At 32.4% G+C, this 23,946-nt stretch overlaps 1 protein-coding gene and 1 pseudogene across 3 annotated transcripts in view; one reads left to right on the forward strand and one right to left on the reverse strand.

Moving 5' to 3' along the window:
- Positions 1 to 23,946, forward strand: part of MAP2K4 (mitogen-activated protein kinase kinase 4) — a 95,971-nt gene that overhangs the window by 58,192 nt on the left and 13,833 nt on the right. For all 3 annotated transcript variants that reach the window (XM_025040099.1, XM_025040100.1, XM_015597459.2), the window contains 4 exons: positions 4,365 to 4,484; positions 16,213 to 16,332; positions 19,139 to 19,190; positions 22,050 to 22,177. In XM_025040099.1, coding sequence (XP_024895867.1) covers positions 4,365 to 4,484; positions 16,213 to 16,332; positions 19,139 to 19,190; positions 22,050 to 22,177 — 420 coding nt within the window. The remainder of the gene's footprint in view (positions 1 to 4,364; positions 4,485 to 16,212; positions 16,333 to 19,138; positions 19,191 to 22,049; positions 22,178 to 23,946) is intronic.
- Positions 9,875 to 9,993, reverse strand: LOC112471464 (annotated as a pseudogene).

The following is a 23,946-nucleotide window of genomic DNA, read 5'->3' on the forward strand; positions in this document are numbered from 1 at the left end:
TTTAATAGTTCCCAATCCTTTTCCATCATAACAATGTGTCTTAATCTACTTGAGGGTTCTTACTGGTGTTAGTTTTATCCTTAGCCATTCATTCCTGATGAGTACCAACAAATTACGTGTTGGGAGGTCAGGTTGACAGGATTTGAAGATAAGGCAAGAGAATCTTTCAGTGTGAAGATCCCAGTGTAAAGTTAGAGGACATCTAGACTAACGCCACAGTTAAACAGTTGATCAGAATCAGTAAAGGAGTATTTATACTTTAAATTCAAGTTGTTAAAAATTGAGGTATTCCAAATGAGGCCAAGTATGACTGTCAACATTTAAATTTACCATTGGCTTCTAGGTGCCACGTTGCACAGAAAAAAAGGAAAACAAGCTTCCAATAACTTCTTAGTATTTCTCTTTTTAAAGTGAACATTGCTGTGTTTTGTGCATGAGGTAGGAGAGGGCAAGAACACAATTTGTAACTTAAATTTTTCAGCTTGTCCTGTGGTATTCGTTAGCTTTCTACCACTGCAGTTTAATCTATATGGTATTCCTAGTAATTGAATTTGTGGCTGCTCCAGCCAATGGCATGAGTTGGATTGGCTGTTTTAGAAATGGAGGCTCTTTGGAATTTTTTTTTTTTTTAATTGGACGAGAACCGTGTATAACACTAATAGTCATAAAACAAGAGAGCTAGGAATTTAATTTTACCTTTTCCCTGTGTCTCTAAGTGACTTAATTGGTCGTTTTGTCATTGCTGACCTATACATGCTGTTTTTATTGGCATCTACCTACTTTTAAAGCTTTATTAGAAGTATAAAACAACCTTAAATTAAATACAGATTTGGACTTCAATTAAGAAAAATTTTTTTTAGCTTCAAGTATATAAATTTCTTCTCTGTGGAAAATTGCTTATGTATATAGGATAGTAATCCTTGTTTTGATTTCAAGTGTTTTCTCTACTTTGTTCCAAATAAAATAAAACTTATAATTTGAAAATACTTTATTATTGGAAAAGTGATATGTATTGATTTTCAAAAGTATAGTTTAATTTGTCTGGAGAGCATGTATATAATAATGTAGATTAATAAATTAGTGACAAGTTCAAGAGCTCAATATCTCCATAATGAAGAAACAAGAGTGATTTTAATGAGTTTTGACATTTGGGCAATATGAAACTTTAGAAAGTTAAGGTCCTTGAGATGATTTTCTTAAATATTTTGTGGACTTGGGTGGGCTTTTCATCCCCACTCTTTTTGAGAAAACAAAGTCTGCTGAAGCTAAAGGAATATCAGCCTTATCTAACTTTTACATTTGTGATATAAATAAATGAAAATTTCCTGAAATTCAAGGCCTTTAGCAATACTTTTGATTTCTGAACATTCCAATTATAAGAAAATGTCCAGTAATATAATTGGCTTTACCTTTGTGCTTCCATTTTCCAGTGCCTTCAGATAAGGACAGCTTTATAAAGAGAAGGGAAGTTTGTTCTCATTGATGTGTTCCATTTTAAATGATAGTGCTCCCTTAATATTAGAGAATCTTGGCCTTATTTAATTCAAATGGTAGAAATCTTTTCCATACATATTGTTTTGATGTTCCATTAGAAAAACTTTCCTGGTAGTGACTTTTGTTGCTAAGTATTCTCTGATAAATCATTGATTATCATTAAGTATTCTCCAACCTTAATCATTTATTGAATTATTGAATTAATATCTATTTGAAGCTACAGCTATTATAGGTATTTGTAGTTAATCCCCTTTTTGAGTCCTTTAGGCTCTTTGAATTAGTTTATTTTATAAAGTGCTTACATATAATAAATGTAATATAACCCTAAAACTTTAATATAATTAAAAGTTAGCTGTACTTGCCTAATCCCAAACAAATACAATACCAGCAGTTACTCTTCTATCCACCCCCTGTCACGTGGACACGATGTTCAGAGGGCATGAGGAGGTATTAATCTTTTGACAAACATCCAGGAGCAGAATCGTTTTCAGGTAGGCCTTCCATCAGCCCCAAGTTCTATTTTGTACTAGCACCAGCATTAAAGAATATTTTATAGATGAAAAGATTTCCTGCCATGCTAATCTCAATGCTTAGAGCTTTGTCAGGGATTATCTCTACATTCTTGTTAACAATAATCTTGTCAGGGATTGAGTATTAAATATTAATCCAATGTTGGTATTTCAGTTAAGCCTCCAGTTCATGTAGTAACATGTATCCTTTCTGTAGCTACAGCATTGTTTTTGGAAATTGGTCCCCAAGAGTCAAGTATTGATAACAGTTGAGGTTTTGACTGTAATGTACTTTTCAATAGTTGAAATATAAGCATTTGTACAAATGTTAAATTTAGAAAACTGTATAACTAGTTTAGAGAAAGAAAAAATAAACCAGCAAAGAGGGCATCTTTTAAAATAATGTTTTATAAGTGTGTGTGCTGGTATGTTTACATTTGCCAATATATCCATACAAATAAAAATACTTTTAAAAAAAGTTTTTAAATCTTTTAATAGTGAGAATTCTTTAGTAGCTGAAAATCTTCCCTAACCAAAGCATCGTTTGCTTTTTCATTCCTGTTTGTCTCTAATTACCAAGTTTTTGTCTTTTAAATTTAGACATATGGAATTATTGTCTTTTTAAAAATAATTGTGTTCCCAAATTAGTATTTTCATAACTACGCTTTTAAAGTTATGTTTTTAAAACAGAAATAAGTGTAATTAAAATGTTTAAAAAAGTTATCAGTGTCCTGTTTTGAACAAATACAAATTATATCTCTGGGCTAGTTTGACTTTTTAAAAATAGTTTGGAGCAAATATTATGCTTATGTTGATCATAAAGCAAGATTATTAATCCCTAAACTATGAAAATAAAGAAATGAGAGAGAGAAGGAAAATTTTCAAGTGCTAGTCTTATTTTTGTTTTTATGTTTAATTCTTTCTTTTTTTTTTCTCCTTGTTTATCTGGGCAGTGATAGTGTAAAAGTTAAGTTAAATCAGTGGACACAAGATGGATGCCAGTAAATTTTATTTGGTATGAAGTATTGGAGCTAGTAGGCTATACATTTTAAGTAGCAAAATTAAATTCATTGTGTTGGGAATATATGAATTTCTCATTTAGTGTGGAAAAATGAAAATGAGAGAACCTGCTTCTATTCATTATATAACTGCTATTTTCATGTCACATGGAATACATCTGTTGTATTTCTGTGCCTCTGGCTTCTCTTCTGTAAAATGGGTTCAGGAACTTAATTGACTGCCTTCATCCTTTTCAAGAATATTGAGGACGGTTACCTTTGAAGTCTTTGGAAGACAAAATGCCACCTTGTGTAATTTTTTTATTCTAACTTGCCTTGTAAGTATGCGCTATGTATTGTACACAGTGGCACTGTATGACATTGTGAATTTTTTTATGAGAACAAAAGTTGTTTGCATGTCTTGATGTTAAACTATAACTTTATTATTAATGTTTTACAATTTCTGAACTTGATTCTGTCCTCTCTAATGCAGTGGGAACTATCCCTCTGATCATCTCCTCGTACTATACCGTTCCTGGGGAGTTTGTGGAAGTTTTTAGGATTGTGCAGAGAGGTTGTACAGGTGGGTTAGGGATATACCCCAGGTCTGCAATGTACTAAGGAGGGCCTCCTCAGTTTAGCAATAGACAGAGAACTCTCTAGTTCCTCATTTTTAGGTTTTCTTTAACAGGTTTATACTACCCTGCATTCTGACGCATGGGTTGCAGAGTGAGGTAAAAACTTTTTGTTTTTACCATACAGAGTGTGGTGAAGGGGGACAATTTCAGTCTAGGGTTTGGGAGACATGGATTGTAATCTATGTGCTGCCTCTGCACTAGTTCTCACTTTTACCTGTTCTGAATTATGTTCTGTCTCTAATCAATGAGGATGCTGTGGTGTACAGATGAAGAGGGCTGTTCTTGGATTGAATGCCTGTGTTTCATACAATTTTGAAATGGTGATTAAAAGTATATGTGAAGCTGCCTATGATTATTCACATAACCGTTTATAGCTCATTATGATTTTCTTTATATTTGCACATGGGTTCATTTTCACTACTTAAGAACTTTGTTCCATAACTTCCAGCATCATCAGTGATTGCTTATGGTTAAAAGCACTGTGTCCTTTAAGAATTACTAAGTGCTATTTTGTTAAAAATAAAAATTCCTAAGTGTTTTTTTGTTGTTGTTTGTTTTTTCTGTGATAAAAATTGTCTTGTTAAGTATAAAAAAGATGGTAATTTTTATGTCTGGTTAGTATTTGTGAAATTTGCTTGGAAATTTTCAGTCTTGTGGTAGCGATTTTTCTCGGGTTTCTAAAATTGTTTTATGTTTTTATGACATCTTCTGTCATTCTTTTCCAGAGAATTCGGTCAACAGTGGATGAAAAAGAACAAAAACAACTTCTTATGGATTTGGATGTAGTAATGCGGAGTAGTGATTGCCCGTACATTGTTCAGTTTTATGGTGCACTCTTCAGAGAGGTAGGAATAAGCTATTTGGTTTTTAGCTGAGAAATAAATATATAATTGGAATAAATAAGAGGGTGGCAGGATTAGATTCTGATCTTTAGTTGAGTGCTATACATTAGTAATAAGTTAATGTCTCAATATTTTAGTATATACCCATGATAATCTATACATTAATTTCTACCACTCATTGTTCCTTTGGTTAAGGGGTGAATCTCATACGTTTTTTAATGATTGTTATTTGTGAATCCATATTTCCTTTCTTCATTTATGAATATTCTCTGTACTTTAAGCACCTGACAAATCAGCCGACTTCTAAATATTAACCCTTTTGCTATAGGTTTAGATCTATCTCTTTTGACCTTGGGCTCCCTCAGTGTATCCCACCCCTTTATTAAAACTTTAATTAATTTCTGTCATCAAATGTATCTACATTTAATGTAAGCATTTATTCGTACCCACCCATGAGCCTCAATAAAACTACCAGACATAGAAATTAAGTATAATAGAAATTTTTTATCTAATTCTGTTATTTAGATTTTTATGTAGAAACTACAACTCTACCATTTCTTTGTCTCATGATCATGTTTCTTATATTGGCCTCTGGTTATTCCGTGTCCTGACGTGGATTATCACTTCTGCCTCCAACTGTCAACCCTCTTCTTCATTTCCAGTCATCTCACTACCTAATTAATTCATGGAAGTGAGTTAGGGCCAGGGAGTAAAGCTGGAGCTGTAAATGAATCAAATACTTTATGGTGTCCCGGACATGTGTCATACGCATGTGATATTTAGTTAGGTTAGTAGGAGTTTAACTGAACTCTTAAGTAGTTTAAATACTCTTAAAAAAATACCATTCTCTTTTTTAAAATGTCAGGATGAGGTGATGCTGGTGGAGTCGTTATGGTAAGGAAAAACCTCTCCCACTCCTCTCTCCATTTTGAGAATGGATCATAGAGGGAAGCCTTGGGATTTTTGTTCTAGTTATTGAAACAAACTATACTATGTTGTAAGACAGGACTGAATGTAACACTGAATGGAAATTTATGAAATCTTATAATTGGAGAAGACCTTAGAGGTTAGTCAATTAATTCTCCACCCAATCCTGATTTTTTTTAAATTTATTTTTCTGTGTTTTTAGTAGGTAACTCTAATAACTGGAAGTGTTCTACTTCATGATAGAGCCTGTTTCTTTGGTGAATCACTACCTGTTAATTATAGACTCACGTAGTTTCTTTTATTCTTGTCTCTGAACTTTTTATGACTTGAATATTCATTTTTATGGCCAGATACATCGAATTTGTTAACTTACTTCACCATTTTTGTGGAATAACAACCTGTTAATTATAGACTCACGTGGTTTCTTTTATTCTTGTCTCTGAACTTTTTATGACTTGAATATTCATTTTTATGGCCAGATACATCGAATTTGTTAACTTACTTCACCATTTAACATCAGTATTACATTGTATCAGTATATGGCTATGTATTCAGGGACCTGACTGTATCCTGGACCTAAGTATTACATAATGTTATTGCATTAGTAAGATCATGAATCTGGAACTTTCTTCATGTTGCACAAGAATCTTACCATCTCCTCTCCCCTTCTTCCTCATACTGTGTTTTTATTTTTCATAATCACTAAATTTTCTGGCTACTTTACTCTTCAAATCTTATGCATTGTGGTGTTATACAACTTAATGGTATCATTCCTGAGCTTTCCTCTTATAATACTTGAAGGTCGTAATGCTTAAAGAGGAGATTATATTTTAAATTAAACTAAAAGTTTTAATCCCTGGACCACTTGAACAATAGTTATTTTGGGATTGGACTAGATTTTCTCACCTGACTAAATTCCAAAATCACCTTTTCCAGTGCTGTGTTCACTGTTACTATAGACGCTCACTGGTTCTTGGTTAACCCTAATTCACCTCCACAGTGCTCTAATACACCAGTTTATTCCTCATGTTCATTTATTCATTCATTCATTCATTTAAGCAACATTTAAATACATAGCCCCAGGCTAGATAGTGTGGAAATCTGATTTTATGAAAAGAAGACAGAGTAAGTGATATCTGTGATTGGAAAGTTATTGGAAATGAAACAAAAAGCTTGGAATAGTATCTGAATGGTATCCTTATGGGTTCTTTTGAATAACTGGGTACAATTTAGTTTTATACCTCAAGAAGGTTGAAGGTAGTTGAGATATGTAGCTATAGGCCCTAACATCTATAGTTTACACAGATATTATCTTTACAACAGTTTCAGGGAGTTTGGTGGTATTACCTACTTTTTCTAGAGAGGAAATTGAGATTTGACTACTAATTTGACAAAAGTCACACAGCCAGTAAATGTCAGAGATGGGGATTCAAAGACAAAAATCTCACTGTTCTTTCTGTTATACCACAAGTAGTCCAGGGATGAAGAACTTTTAGTTTAATTTAAAATATTATTTGCTCTTAAAGCACTATTTTTGAATATGATAAAATGAAAGCTTAGGCACAGTACAGTTAAGTTGTATAACATCACAAAATGCCTAGATAAAGTGAACTTGAATCTCTCCTCTCCCCTGCCAATCTTAGAATGGAAGAAATAATAGGTACTTTCTGAATAATAAATAATGAAGTTTTAGAAGCAGAAAGTTCACCTTTAAAGAGTACATAGTCAAAGTGTGTCTCCTAAAGTTATAGATGAAAAATGTTAAACACATTTAAATAAGGATTTAGAGAAAAATTTTTCTTTCAAGATTGATTACTTAAAGATATCTTTTGAGCGACATAACCTTTGGTTCTAATAATAGACACAAAATTCTGCGTTTATGACAGGAAAGAATGGAAGCGACTGTATGCAGTCAAGACTTTTTACCTTACCACCATTAAGAGAGAGACAAATGTTTTTAATTTCTGTCACTGTGATAAACCTTTCAGAGTAGTTCATTTCACGTAATTTATATGACCACAAGACATCAGGTTTTGGTCTGATTTGATCAGCCACCAATCAGGGGGCTTTTGAGATATTATTTTTCTTCTTGCAGGTACTATGTAGAGATTAATCTTGCTGTCAGGTAATTTTGAGCCTCTGAAAGTTCTATTCAGAGTAGTGAATAAATATTATTTAATGCTGAAGTTGGTAACTTATTTGTTGCCATTATTTCTAACTATATATATTTCTTTTTTAGATGGTACTAAGCTCAAATAAAAAGCCTAAAATATAAGTTGGATTTGATTTAAATAAGTTATTAAGACCCATAATTGCACAAGTGTCTAAATTCAGTTTTAGACTTTGTAAACGAAAAAAAAAAAAAAAAACTTAGTAGTATTGAAGAATAAAAATAACTTTAGATTCACTTAAATTGTCTTTTAATTTATAAATTTTTAGAATTTAATAGCAAGGAAATCCTTATTTCATGTATCTTGAGGTTGTAGAAATTCTAGTGTAGGAAGGACTATTCTGAATAACTTGTGATTATAGAGAAGTTCATCAGGTTATATAAAAAGCAGTGATATAGTCACCTCCTCCCTACATCTACTCATGTTCTTCTTTCCCCCTTGTCAGTTTTAAATTCAACTTTATGGAGATAATGTTGATATATTATTAACATACACGTATATTAAGTATACAATTTGATGTGTTTGAACAAGTATATGCACCTGTAAAATTATCACCATAATCAAGATAGTGAACAACTCCATCACTCATAAATTTCCATAAGTAATGCACATTTTCTCTTTGCACCATTTTTAGGCAACCAGAGATCTGCTTTCTGCCACTAATTGCATTTTTTAGAATTTTATGTAAATGGAATTATACACTCTTTTTAAAAATATTCTTTTACTCAGCATAATTATTTTGCAATTCATGTTGTGGTGTGTGTTGCTATTTAGTTCCTTTCGAGTGCTGAGTAGTATTAGTAGCATTCCATTGTGTTTGTTATTCCTCCACCTGCTGATGCACATTTGGGTTGTTTCCAGTTTTTGTCTATTACAAATAAAGCTGCTATGAGCATTTGCATACAAGTCTTTGAGTGGACATATGCTTTCATTTCCCTTGGATAAGTACCTGGGAGTGGAATGGCCGGATCATGTGGTATGTGTATGTTTAACTTAAAAAAAAAACAATGGACAGACTGGTTTTCAAAGTGCAATTGACTCTTGAACAACTCAGAGGTTAGGGGTACTGACCCATGCGTAGTCAAAAATCTGCATATAACTCTTGATTTTCCAAAAACTTAACTACAGTGTCCCTCAGGATCTGCAGGAGATTGGTTTCTGGACCCCTGTCAATACCAGAATCCTTAGATGCTCTAGTTCCTCATGTAAAATGGTGTAGAACAATGCATAAAGTCAGCCCTCTGCATCCTCAGGTTCCTAGCCATGGATTGAAAGTATTGTTTTCCATCTGCAATTGTTTGAATCTGAGGACACGGAACCAGGGAATACAGAGAGCTGACTATATTTTGAAAAAAAATCCCCCTATAAATGGACCTGGGCAGTTAAAACACATGTTATTCAAGGATCAGCTGTAGTTGCACCATTTTCAACTTCCAGCAGTAATGTATGAGAGTTCTCTTTCTTCCACATTTTTCCAACAGTTGGGTTAGTCTGTCTTTTTAATAGTTAGCCAGTCTAATAGATACAGAGTGGAATCTTATTGCATTTTTGATTTGCATTCTCTTAAGACTAATCATGTCGAACAGCTTTTCATATGCTTGTTTGCCAACTATATCTTCTTTGATGTAATTTCTGTTCATATCTTTTCTCCATCTTTTTAAAGAATTGCTTTTTTGTTTATTTTCTTGTTTTGGGAGATTTTTCTAATCTATTTTGTATACAGGTTTATTATCAGTTATATGATTGCAAATATTTGCCCCATCTCTACCTGTGGCTTATCTGTTATATTCTTAATAGTGTTTTTTTTAGAAAGTAAAAGTTTTTAATGTTGAAATAGGCCAACTTCTCAGTTTTTTCTTTTATATGTTGTGCTTTGGTGTTTTTATCTCAGGAATCTTTGTTAAACTCAAGGTCACTTAGATTTTCTGTTTTCTTCTAATAATTTTAGATTACATTTATATTTTTCATGCACTTGGAGTTAGTTTTTATACGGTGAAAGGTATGAACTTATGTTTACTTTTTAGCATTTGCATACCCTTTGCACCTTTGTCAGAAATCAGTATGTGGGTCGATTTCTAGACTATCTAAGTCTGTTCCATTGGTCTATTTTGTGTGTCTTTGTACCAATTTCATACTGTCTTGATTGCTCTCGCTTTATAGAAAATCTTAAGATCAGCTAGTGCAGGTCTTCAAAATTTTTTTTTTTAATTATTATTTTAGGTGAAGCAACCCTTGGTTGACTTCACAGATTACAAGGGCCTTGTCAGCTTACCATCCGTTGTTTTTTATTTTTTACACTTACAGCACCTGGTCTTCCTAGTTGTTCTCCCATCCAAGTACTAACCAGGCCTGACCCTGCTTAGCTTCCGAGATCAAATAGGATCGGGCTTGTTCAGGGTGGTATGGCCGTAAACGAAAATTTATTTTTTAAAAAATAAGTGTTGCTCCTGAGGTCCTTTCCATTTCCACATGGATTTTGGAATCTACTTGTCAGTTTTTACTAAAAAAAAAAAAAAAATCCCTGGGATTTTTGATGGGGTTTACACTGAATCTATAGGTCAATTGAGATAGTATTGCTATTTTAACATGTCTGATGACCAATTAACATGGTATCTCATTTCATTTATTTACATCTTTAAAAATTTTCCTCAGCAATATTTTACAATTTTGCTATACAAGTCTTTTACATTTTTTGTTAAAGTTATCCTTAAGTATTTAATTTTTTGATGCTTTAATAAGTGATTTAAAAAAAATTGTTTCCTCTTGTTTTGTGACTAATATGTAGAAATACAATTTATTTTTGTTTATCTTGTGTACTGCAACCTTGTTAAACTCACTTATGAGTTCTGGAAGCTTTTTGTAGATTCCATCACATTTTCTACATAGGTTATCATGTCATCTGTGAATAGAGAGTTTACTTCTTTCTTTCCATTTTGGGCTTCCTTCTTTCCTTCTTCTTTCCTTCCTTCCATTCCCTTTCCCCTTCCTCTTCGCCTTCCCCTTCTTTTCCCTCTCCTCCCCTCCCTTCCCCTCCCCTTTTTCTTCTTTTTCGTTTTCTTTCCTTATTGCAATGGCTAGATCTTCTAGTATGCTGTTGAATAGAAATGGTGAAATTGGACATCTAGTCTTGTTTCTGATCTTAGGTGGAAAAGCATTCAGGCTTTCACCATCAAACATAATGTTAGCTGTAGGTTTTTCATAAATGTTCTTTATCAGGTTGACAAAGTTCCTTTTTGTTCCTACTTTTATTGAGAGTTTTTATCAGAAAGGGATATTAGAGTTTGTCAAAAATTTTTCTATATCTTTGAGATGATCGTATGGTGTTAATTTAAAAAATATATATATGGCGAGTTATGTGAATTGCTTTTCAGATGTTAAACCATTACATTTCTGGGATAAATCCACTTGATTATGATGTGTTCTCTTTTCTGTATATTGTTATATTAAATTTGCCAAAATTGTACTTAGAAGTTTTATATCTGTGGTCATGAGAGAGATTGATCTGTAATTTTCTTATAATATTTTGGCTTTCTATCACTGTAATATTAATCTTATAGAATGAGTTGAGAAATAGTTCCTCATTTTCAATTTTCTGGAAGAATTCATATAGAATTGGTATTATTTCTTCTGTAAATATTTGGTAGATTCACCAATAAAGCCATTTGAACTAGAAGGGATTTTTTTTGTGGGAATATTTTCAACAGCAAATTCAATTTCTTTCATAGATGGAGTTCTCTTCAAGTTATCTATTTCTTCTTGAATGATCTTTGGTAGTTCATTTCTTTGAAGAAATTTGTTTCTTTCACCTGAATTATCAGTTAATTGTCATAGAGTTATTTGTAATAGCCCTTTATTATCATTTTTATACCTGTAATATCTGTAGTGATGTTTCCTCCTTCTCCCCTTCATTCCTGATATAGATAATTTGCACCTTCTCTATTTTTTCCCGATTAGTCTGGCTAGAGGTTTATCAATTTTATTGATCTTTCAGTGAACTAACTTTCAGTTATGTCAATTTTCTGTATTGTTTTTCTATTTAAAAAAATTTCATTCTCATATTCCTTTTCTTCAGCTTATTTTGGTTTAATATTCTTTTTATAGTTTCTTAAGGTAGTTCTTACTTTTTTAAATTATGAAATATTTCAAATATACAGAAAATTATAGGGGAATAATAGTGTGCTTACACCACAGATTAATATTTGGCACATTTGCCCGTCATCTGTCTTTAAATTATAAATATAATTACAGTCTCCATCCCATTGCCCCTTTTAGTCTCCATATCTAAACACTACCTTGAAGTTAATGTTATCTTTAGTTTGTTTAGTTAGACATTCCATATATGTATTTTTCCCTAAGTAACACATGGTATTGCTTTATATATTTTCAAACTGTACATAAATGGAATTGTGATGTTTGTATCTTCCATAGCATTTTTTATTCAGCATAATTTTTTAAGATTTGTCCATGTAAATAGAGATTTGTAATATATAAATTTAGTTTATTTTAACAGCTATGTGGTATTTTAATGATTAAATATACAGTTTTCAATGTTTCTTTAATAATCCTAACATACATTCTTTCTAATTTTTTGCAATTGTAAACTAAAAATGAAATTCATTTTGCATGTCTCTTTGGCAATCTAGATTACAGATTCTGTAGAATATATACCTAGAAATAGCTAAGTTATATGATAATGAATATTTTCAACTTCAGTGGATTTTGTCATATTTCTCTCCATAGTGGTTATGTTTATATTCCTCCCTAGTAAGAATGAGAATTTCTGTTTCAGAAATTGTATTCAAGTGCCAGTAATGGAGGCTATTAATGGCTTACTTGGTTTGTGGTTTCCACTGTTAAAGTTGCCTCATGGTCCAAGTAGGCTCCTAGAGTTCACCTACCATGTCCACATGAAGGAAGAGGAAAGAACTAAAAGGGCTATCCTGGAATTATTAACGAACTATTGGTGTTGACATCTTGTTGATTGCCCTTCTCTACGTAGAAGACTGGGAAATGTAGTTTTAGTTGGGCACATTGTACATAACAAAGGTGTGTGTGTCTGTGTGTGTGTGTTGAGTAGGCCATATGCATTTATTGTTACAGATCTCATTGCTGTCATTTGGTATTAAATGCTTCAGTTTTGGCAGTCAGGTGGGGTTGAAGTGTTATCTCACTTTTAAAATTACATTTCTCTAATTACTGGTGAGGTACAGAATTTTTTTACTTACGTCATGTTTTCTGTGAATTGCCTATTCATATACCTTTGCCATTATTCTATTAAGTTTTGTCTTTTCCTAATTAATTTAGCACATGCTTTATTAATCCAGGGTACTAAGCCTTTGTTTCTTTACATCCAAATAGATATTTTTGTCTTACTTTTGAACTTCTGGTATGGTGTCCTTTATCATACAGAAATATTCATTATAATAGAGTTAAATTTAACAGGTCTTATCTTTTATGATTTATTCTTTTCATGTATGTTTTTGGGAAAAAAAATTTTCCTAGTCTGAAATCAGGAAGAGCTCTTATAAAAAAGTTTAAAACTTTTGCTTTTCAAAAAATACATTTGGGAGTTTTTATATTTTTATTTGTGAATGAACTTTTTTCTATATGGAAAACCACTGGTCTCAGCAGCATTCATTGAATATTCCATCCTTTTGTTGCTATTTTCTTTGCTATGTCTATCATAAATCAAATTTCTGTGTGGGGGCTTTTGATTCTGTTCCACTGACATAGTACTTTCCCCAGCCCCCTGTATCAACATCACCATCTTTTATTGCAATATCTTTATAAAAAGTATTTGTCTAATAGATCAGTCTCCCTTTTTTAAAATGGTGTGAGTTATTCTTGCCTCTACTTTTCTATGAAAGTTTTAGGATCAGCTTGTCCAGGTGCAGGCTGACAATTTTGATTAGAATCTAATTGAATTCTTAGAATGGGGGAATTTGACATCTTTATGATCTTAAGTATTCACATTTATAAACATGCTTTGCCTCTCTATTTGGTCAGATGGTTATGTCCTTTAGTAACATTTTATACTTGTTTTCATAAATGTTCTGCCTCTTCCTAGGTGCTTTTCTTTCTATTGTGAGAGAGAGAGAGAGAGCGAGAGCGAGAGCGAGCGACCGAGCGAGCGAGCGAGAGAGAGAGAGAGAGTGTGTGTGTGTGTGTGTGTGTGTGTGTATTTTATAACCTTTTTAACTTTGGGTCATTCCATAAACCCTGCAAGACTACCTATGGTTCCAGTGGTGTCACTTTGTTTTCTAAGTGGTTACTGTTAGTATATAAGTAAGCTATTAGTTTTATCTGGATCTTGTTTCTAGGAACCCTTATCTTGCTTTTAGTAGTTCAGATTTTCATTATCCTCTTTCTTTCAGTAAATCCATATTCAGTAATTTCTGCTTTTGTATTTTAGTCGTCTGGTTTCTTCTTTTGCTTGAACATGAAGGTAATATTGCTGTCATTGCTTTTTGAAGCAGCCCAGACCATTCCTTTTTTTTTTTTTTTTTTTTTGATGCAACCCATTGCCATTGTCTATTCTTAGTTATGGCCAAAAATGACTGCCAGAATAAATAGTTTAAACCAGATCACATGCCTTAGAAACTCCGAAGATGTCCCTCTTTGATGCTAATTGCTCCTTTGTACCTCCTCTTCTCATGGTCAGTTCTTAGTTAATGTCTTACCTTTATTTCCCCTATTCCCATGTCTGTCTTTCTTTTTTGTTTATCTTCCTATTTTTTCATCATTTTCTCTTCTCCTTTTATTTTCTTGACTATAGTTTTTAGCAACTGCTAGGCATTTTGTTTTGTGCTTTACATATGTTTACTCATTTGATCTTTATAGTCCTTTGAGGATGCTGGGGCAAACCCATTTTATAGATGAGGAATTGAGGGGGCCCAAGCTTATTTAAATAGAAAGTAGGAGAGCCTGGATAATAAGTCAGATGTTTCAGACTCTGATATCAATGATCTTTCCATTTTGCTATACAACTGAAGTTCAGTTCCTTCTTTACTGTTTTGTTAAGTAGATGAGATAAATGTGCTATCTTTTTCTGTGATAAAAAATTCTAGTAAATCTACTGAGTTGGTATCTTTAGATTAAAATAAATTCAAGTGTGTGTTTTGGCTGAGGGGTGTTACTTTTTGGTGAAAGTCATTCTACAATAGCTCTCAAAAGAAAAAGAGAAGGAGAGAAGAAAGATTTAAATAAAGAAAATATAAGTAGAAGTTTACTATGTCACATATGCTTTACAAACAAGTATTCTCTGAAGCCATGTAGCTACATGAATGCTCTAGTAGGTAGTCCTGTTATAAGAGTACTAACACAACATGAGTACTCGTCACAACATGCTTTCTCTACTTTTAAGTTAAGTATCCTTGCATTGTAGGTGTTGATAGGAGAAAGGAGTTAAATAAACTAGATTCTGTTCATGGCTCTGTCACTCATTAGCAGGGTTGTTCTGGGCAGGACGTTTTACTGTGAGGGGTATTAACCTCTCATAATCGATCCAAGTCAGATGTGAGAGGTAGGAGATTGGTGGTAGAAAATCTTTAAGGATACATTTGGATCTGTAAGTTCATAACAACATATACAATTATTTAAGATAATTTTTGTCATCATCCTGACAACTGTTTACACTCTCACAAGGTATTTTGAGTCCTTCATATGTGTACTTTTGCTATGTTACAATCATGATATCTGCTTAAATTCTGTTTTGTCATGCATACCTCTGAAGAACTGTATGTTTCAAAATAATTTTAGATAATCCCTTTAATAATGTACCATTTCTCCTTGTGAGATAGTTCAGTGGTTTCTAGTTTTGTTTTGTTTTTTTCTTTTTGAAATGTATGGACTATTAGTTTAAGTTAGATTTCTAGTCATGAACTTACTATCAAAGGGTATAAAACACTTATTTCTCTTGTTTTATCATCATAGTACCTTCACACTGGTTTAAAACACTCTCTAATGCTGCCGACAATTTTTTACTGTTTCAGTTTTATTGTAGCCAGCATCCTTTCATTTAAGGAATGTTAATTGAGCCTCTTCCTGGTGGTGTGTCTGTTCTAATAGGAAATATAGATGAAAAACATAATAAGTAAATTATATTTTATATAAGATGATAATGGTTATACAGAATACAGCAGGGTATGGGGATGCTAAGAGGGGGTCACCTTGCATTTTAAATCAGGCATTTTAAAATTGTTAGCAACTGAGAGGTGGCATTTGAATAAAGACTTGAGGCATTGAGTTTGCTTTATGTATTTTTTTCTTTTTCTTTTTTTTAACTAATTTTAAGTAGTTTTTATAGTATCAAGATTACTGTAATCTGTTTATTAGTGAGAATGAATAAATTCCCATATATTTTCTATTTTTAATATTTATGGCAAAATTTGAAATTTTTATAAAAGCATAAAAGTTTTCTAGATAAGACTTTCTGTGTTTACAATTAAGAGTGGGGAAAACTGGCCAAATACATGAGTTGAATATTCTGCCTAGGAATAAGGCAGACATTACCACTAGCATGAGGTTGAAAAAAAACAACAACAAAACAAAAAGAAGATTGCTTTTTCTCTAATTGTATTTCTATTTTAAGTAAAGATGGTACTTAATAATAACAAATATTTGTTATTTTCTAGGGTGACTGTTGGATCTGTATGGAACTCATGTCTACCTCGTTTGATAAGTTTTACAAATATGTATATAGTGTATTAGATGATGTTATTCCAGAAGAAATTTTAGGAAAAATCACTTTAGCAGTAAGTACCTGGCTTTCAAATTATTCATTCTGTTTATACTTATATAAAGATGCTGCTGGAATTTTGAATATACATATTGAATGCCCTTCACAGAATGTTAATAACTTTCCTGGAAAATCATTTGTAATAGGAAAATAGATAAAAATCACACAATAAAATTAACACAAGTCATAAAAACAATTTTTAAAATATGGTCTACATAAATACAATATTCTTTTCAATAAAATCGCAATAAACCATAATGTATTGTGCTGTAAATAAGACTAGGAAAAGCAGTTTCCCGCTTTTCCTTTCCCCTGTTTCTTTAACTATTTTAAAATGTTATATTATCAGTGATCCTTAAATTAATCAGAATCACAGCAGTCTCCTTGCAGTCTTTTAATTAAAACTCTTAGACAAAGTATTATTTTCTGTGGTTTAAGATTTGGTCTATCCAGTCTAAATTGTATAAAATTTTTGACTAGCATGTTTATTAACCAGCGTTACTACTAATTTGGTCAATTAATGCACTTTTACTAGTGTACCAAAAAGAAAAGAGGTACTTTTTTGCATATGTGTTTACTGTTTTGAAATTCAGTGATCATTTTCTTTCTTGCTCTGAAGTTTTTAATTGATGAAGGTTGTTCACAATTATTTTTTTCCAAAAGAAATTCTTTTTGATAGAATAAAATTAATAAGATATTTAGAAACCCCTGAGAATCTGAGCTAAATACATGACCTACGTAATGGATGTCTGAACTAAATTTTATAGGAAGATAGATACTCTGGTTGCATGTAATTTCCTATCTTTCTTCCCAGTGTCCTCTACCTCCAATATAGTTTATTCGTTAACTACCATTTTATCCTGTTTAATCACTAAGGGTTAATGACAATAAATGTTAAAGTAGATAGACAGTTTCTAAACTGTATTTTAGTTATAAGATGTATGTATTTATGTGTATAATTGAAATTTTAAAAATCAGATAGGTAAGGGGGAAGTAGATGGGGTAAGGAGGAGTCAAATATTGGTGAGGAAGGAAATTTAACTTTGGGTGGTGAACACACAATGCAATATACATATGATATTATTGAATTGTACACTTGAAATCTATTTGATTTATTAACTAATGTCACCCCAATAATTTTAGTTTTAAAAAGTTTATTGATTTTTCTCAAAAACAAAATAAATAAATTAAAAAATCAGATTAAACTCTATAGTCATTATAATCTTAAGATTCATAGGTCTCATGTTAATATTTTGTTATTTAGCTGAATTAATGCTTAAATTTAAATGTTTTATGAGCTACATGTTAAGATATATACCCTTTCATATAGTTTTATAAAAAGCTGAGTTATACTAGAAACTTGTTCATTATTCAGATAGGTATATGAAATTTTACATTTATCAATTTAGTCATCTCCAATATACCAAACCCAGTATTACATTGGAACTTGTTAATATCCATAATAATTATAGTGAAACAATAGTAACATAATGGTAATAGCTAGTGTTTAGTGAGTGTTTATTTGCACTAGGACAAGATCTTGTGACATTTTATCTTCATAGCAACTCTATGGTAAATAGTGTTACCCCCTTTTTACACATGACACATCTGAAACAATAGAGAGGTTAAGTAATTTGCTTTGAAGTTCATAAAATTACAAGTGGTAAATGCTTTAAGCATAGGCAACCTGATCCCAGAATCCTGCTCTTGATTGCTATATGATAGTGTTATCATGAAGTTGGAAAACAGAATTATTTTATTGTATATTGTAATATATGTAATATAGATACACTAATAAGTCATTTATTATATATTTCCCTATGTGTCGAGACTTGGTGATCATCTTTTATATTAAGCACAACATTTAAAAGTACTTTGTGGGACGTGGTTTCATAGTGTAGCGGTTAACACATCTGCTTTACACGCAGAAGGTCCTGGGTTCACACATCAGTGGAGCCACGGTCCATGGTCTATGGCCATGCCACCATGAACAAGCTCAATGTCTGATCTCAGAAGCTAAGCAGAGTCAGGCCTGGTTAGTACTTAGATGGGAGACCACCTAGGAAGACCAGGTGCTGTAGGCATCAATAATAATAAATAATAAAAAAATAAAAGTATTTTGTGTTAAATCTCTTCTTGCTAATAATGTGAACACACAAGCCTAGCTATTTGAAACGATACAGGTTTGCACGTTCTGCATTCCTGATACTCAGAAGCTTGATGGCAGCAGAGACTTGACCTTTCTAATAGCAAATGGTTGGCCTGTTTTTTAGTATGAGGTTGTGGGCATTTTAATTCAAATCTGTTTCCTCCATTCCTGAAGAAACCTCTGATTTTCTGATCATGAGTGGTGATCAAACAATACGATAAATTCTGACAGAGATATTCTAGCTCTACAAAAATTACTTTGAAGGCTCAGCACCCAATGAGGGTGAATGATTGTAAGAAAATGACAATTTGGAAAAACTTATTAAATTAGGATTGATAATGGAGCCAGCCTATTGAACTTCGTTGTACTACATCTTCCTATTCTTGAACAATTTGAAGGTATAAGAAACATTATACAACTTGTTAATGACTTATTAAAAAAAATTAAAGGTTACCGGGGCTTTTTTAGCAGTCAGGGAATAGCATATAAAGGCAACTAAGTTTTTAGATTTAAAATCATCATTCAGTATCTTCAGTTAACATAAAAAAATAGAATATAGAAACAGTAAGCTTAAAAGAATGCAAAGGGCTATGTGGGCTGTTACTTATGATAAACTATTGAGCTGTTTGATTAAAAGAAAATTATTTATCCCATCTCTGCTTTTTCTCTCTAGACTGTGAAAGCACTAAACCACTTAAAAGAAAACTTGAAAATCATTCACAGAGGTGGGTATAGGATTGTTTTTCATAGAATGATTTTTCCTTAATAGGAAGAAAATATTAAAAATGACAGTGTCACTTTTTAGCAAAACATATCATATGTGCCCTAAATCTGATTATTAATTTAGGTGTTTTTTTTTCCTTTGGAATTCTATAAATTTCAGCCTGACTTATTCGTATTTTAGGCTTAGAAATTGCAAACGATTTTACTGTAAGTTCTTATTACTCTTAGTTGAAAAATAATCATTCATTTGCCAGATAATTTGTTTCTCTGTGTATACAAATAATGCATGAAGGTGGCCCTGTGGACATTCAAAGAATCAGAGGGATGGTACCCTTGAGCATTTTAAAGGCATGCTACTGTCCATATTAAGTGATTCTTCTTACTTTAGAGGATATTTTTGCAAATTGAGAGAGATTCTTTAATTAGTATTTTACATTGCAATGCCTCTAAAACATTTGTAGTTTGAGAGCAGTGATAAAGTCCTTAATTAGACACAGGTCCACATTTTTTAAACATTTGTTGTAGATCTATTGGATGACAGCGGGAATCCTGAATTTAATTCAGCAAAAAGATTAAATAGTTACTCTGTTTATTACTATGACAGACTCAAGAGTAGTGAGGTAGTAGTTTTGAAGAGGTGCACAAGTTCACTATTCTCACTAAATTTGTGATGGACAAACCTAAGACAGTATATGCCAATGTGTGATTCAGCCTGACAATAAATAGGACAGAAAGTCAAAGGTTATATTCGGAGAAGTGAAAAAACTGGAATTCTAAGAAACATAGTTTTTCATGGTTAAAGAAATTAGTAATCGGAGCATTAATTTAAGTAATTTTAGTTTGGAGTTGACGCTGGATCACTGAAATTAGTTAACCTTGAACATGAAAATATTTTATTTACTTTTGCCTGGCTTAATGCTTGTTAAAAATAATATTAGGTAGGCTTCTTATTTTCTCTTTTGGCCTAAAATCATGTAGGGTTAGGTCCCTAAAAAATTAATTTATTCCTCTGATATTTCTTGTTCATGTTTGGGGGTTTTCCCTCCTTTTTTTTGGCTATGTGTTGCAATTCTACTCGGTTACTTTTGGGATGCTCACGGATCACAGTAAAGTACAAGACAGTGCCTGAGGAGTAGAATAAAAGGGAAAGACTTTAAAAACAACTCTGGTTTTCCTATTACTAAATAAAATGATGAATTTATAATAATCTATCAGTTAAGATTAGTTAGTAATTTTGCTGCTATTACAGTGCTTTTGATCCCAAATTAAAAAATTTTGATAACTGGTTTAAACTTCAAGGAAATTCATTATCTGTTGTAATAAATCCAAAGATAAGGTGGCTTCAAGCACAATATATTAGAGTTCAAGCTCCCTTCTTGAGGCTCTGCCTTCCTTAGTATGTCGGCTCCATCCTCAAGGTAGTATCAACTAAAGCAGGTCCCCACTGTCACATTTAGACATGACAGCCTCTTAAAGAAGCTCTCTCTTCCTATGTGACTTCGGAGCAGAGAAATCTTCCTTAGGTGTCTTTATGTTTTCTCTTGTAATTCACCAGAATTGACTCATACCCTTACCTAAAATATTAAACTAGTCCCTGGCCCAGGGGCCTGCAACTATCCTGCTAAGCCTAGACCAATCAGGACCCAGCTTTGAGGGGTGTGCATAGAGCTAAACAGAAGAGGGTGGATACCTCAATAAAATGCAGCTTCCATTAGAAAGGATGGTATGGTTAGGAATGGATGTTTGATAGGCAGTCAGTGTTAGTGATGGTGAGAGATCTTTTCTGGATTCTTTTTGTAGGTTACTTTCTGAATTATAGACAGATTTCTTTTTTGTATTCTATATTTATTTTTATCTTTACTTTTTATCCATTGAGCCATGATAGTGACAACAAAATGGATAGAAGGATTAAGATAAGGATAGAGAATTAGTGAGAATTGGCCAGACAGCCAATTATCATGCACCTGCAGTGAGTTGATGATTGTTGGTGAAGAAGTGATAACCTAGGGTCCATTTTGGCAAGACTGTATAGAATCTGTAGATCCAAATGGAATGTATTCGGCTTTCTCAAATTTGTTGAAAAGCACAAACATTCTGGGATTGGTAAAAATGGTTTCTCTGGATGACTCTTAAGAAAGGATTGGTTGGGGGAAACTTGATAAAGCCATCTAAGATCAGACAACTCTCTCAAATAGAAATAATTATTAGGTGGATGCATTTACTGAGTGTAAATAATGGTCAGGCACTGTATTAGGTGTTTTAATTTCCATAACTACATGATTTATAAACTATTGTTTTTATTTTGTGGATGAGGAAATTGTGATTGTTACTGAAAGTTCACAGGTCACATTGTGAATTTCACCGTGTGAATTTCAGACCCAGATTTTGAACCTTGTCTGATCCCAAAATTTGTGGTCTTTTAGGTGTATTAGATTGGATACTATCCTAAGTTAGATAAAGTTCTATTTTAACTAAATTGAAGGTTTGTAATCTGTATATTATGTATTTGGTTGTATAGTCTGACACATATTGTAAAGTAGGTTATTATACTTTTATAGATTAAATTCATTTTTCATATATTGACTGTTAAGTAATGAATTTGAAACAAGTTAATGAATATAAATCTCTCGATGATAACAAAGACATTATAAAATGCCTGTATTGTGTAACATGTTTTGATATTGAGTTTTTTAAGCATTGGCATTTAGAAAACTGTTTTCTCATATTTTTCATCTTATATATCTGAATTTTAAGGACTTGATCACTTACGTTATCTAAGGTTTTTCAATATTTTTGCTTAAAGTAATTTCCATTATAGCTTATTTGATTGATTACTGTACACTGATATCTATCTCTTACAGATATCAAACCTTCCAATATCCTTCTGGACAGAAGTGGAAATATTAAACTCTGTGACTTTGGCATCAGTGGACAGCTTGTGGACTCCATTGCCAAGACAAGAGATGCTGGGTGTAGGCCGTACATGGCAGTAAGTGCAAAGGCCAAGCCTTCTTGCTTGACAGTGCTCATAGAGCCTGTGCCCTTTGGTGCTGTACTTCTAAGGACTCTGCCATTGGTCATCTAGTTTCACCACACTACAATATTTTTCTCTCTCTAAAGACCAAACTCAGGTTCTAGCTTCTACATGAAACTTTGTAAAATTACCCCAGTGAACTCATGTTCCATTGTCTTACTTTGTTCCTCTTCTCTAGTACTTAGTATTTGTAGTCTTCTCTGATTCCTATTATTTTCATTATATTCAACTCTACTAATCACTGAGTGGTTAGTTCTCAGAAGGTCTCTTTGTGTTTTTAGCACTCCATATGCTGTCTTGACTGTAGTAGATCACATTGTAGTAGACACATTGATAATGTGTCCTAAACTGTTAAGCAATGCAATTTCCAGTTAGAGAAGAAGGGGAAGACTTGAGTTTTTAGTAGAACTCATTATATCTTATAGAGTCAGAGGCTATGTTTTGAATATTGTCAGGTCCTTGCATTACCCTTGAGAAATGCAAGGGTAGATGACAGAGGTGTCTCTCAACCTGGAATCTCTTTCTCTTCAGGGAGACAGACCTACACTTTACTTCTACACATATCATATTCATCTTACCCCAGTGCATTTGCATATACTATTCCTGTAGTCTGGATTTTGATCTATATTTAACTGGAAATATAGTGTCTTTATTTTAAGTATAGGGAACTAGGTGTTGGTGTCTTCCTTAATGTGCCCATGGTTCCTTGGGGACCAGCAAACTGCTCTAAATGATGATGCATAGGATTTGCAATCATTTATTGAGGTATTCCTATTTAGTAGTTTCTGTTTCAGTCTTCGAAGACTCTTTTAAACTAAAAATTAGCTAAGAATTGAATAAATATTTCTCTCCTTTTGTTTCTTTCTTGATTTATATATTTCTAAACTTAGTGCTTAAGCAATAGAAAAGTAAGAAAAATCACAGGCTACATATTATACCTTTTATATCTTGTTTATGGATGGGCAGGCTTAGTGCTGTCCCAGATTGCACAGTTATTTAAAAAAACTTGAATATGTTTTATTGTCAACCTTATTTGAAAGTAAATTTTACATCAACAGTTCATTTTTCATTTATCTCTCAATCTATAACTAGTGGAAGGTACACAGTATTACATGTATTTTTTGTTACATGTTGCCTGGTCATTGTATTTGAAAAACATTGTATTAGAAAATTTCCTACAATTAACAATATTTTAGAATTGTTACAATTTTCAGTACCCTGTTTGTGTTTTGTTACATCTTTTCATGTCACCTTTTCTACAAATAAAAATGTCAGAGGTGTGTGTATTAATACATACAAAAAGATACCTTCATTTACAGTTTGGGCTTTGTGGATATTGACTGGCCAGGCAGATTCTTGGGAAGATTTGGAAGATCTTGCATTCATCATGATAATTAGGAATAAATGGAACAACCTGTCAAAAGTAAGAAACAAAAATTTAAACATGGAGTATTTGAGAATTCATATAGTTAACATATTTGGTAATGATACTCTGGTAATTAAGTGTAAACTGTTATGTATACCTTTAGGGCTTGTCTCAATACTAAGGTTGACTGTTTTGCTATGTAATGCTCGCTATGAATTATATTTAATTTATGTGGATTTTAAATATTAAGTAGCCCTAATATAACTGAATTTAGGTAACTTTTAGGAAAGAAGTAGACTTTCAGTTTTGGTGTAGAAATAAGTAAGGTTCACAGGCCCAGCAGAGCTTTTCTTTTCCT

The sequence above is a fragment of the Pteropus alecto genome, unplaced genomic scaffold (genome assembly GCF_000325575.1).
Source record: "Pteropus alecto unplaced genomic scaffold, ASM32557v1 scaffold398, whole genome shotgun sequence".
Taxonomy (NCBI): Eukaryota; Metazoa; Chordata; class Mammalia; order Chiroptera; family Pteropodidae; genus Pteropus; species Pteropus alecto.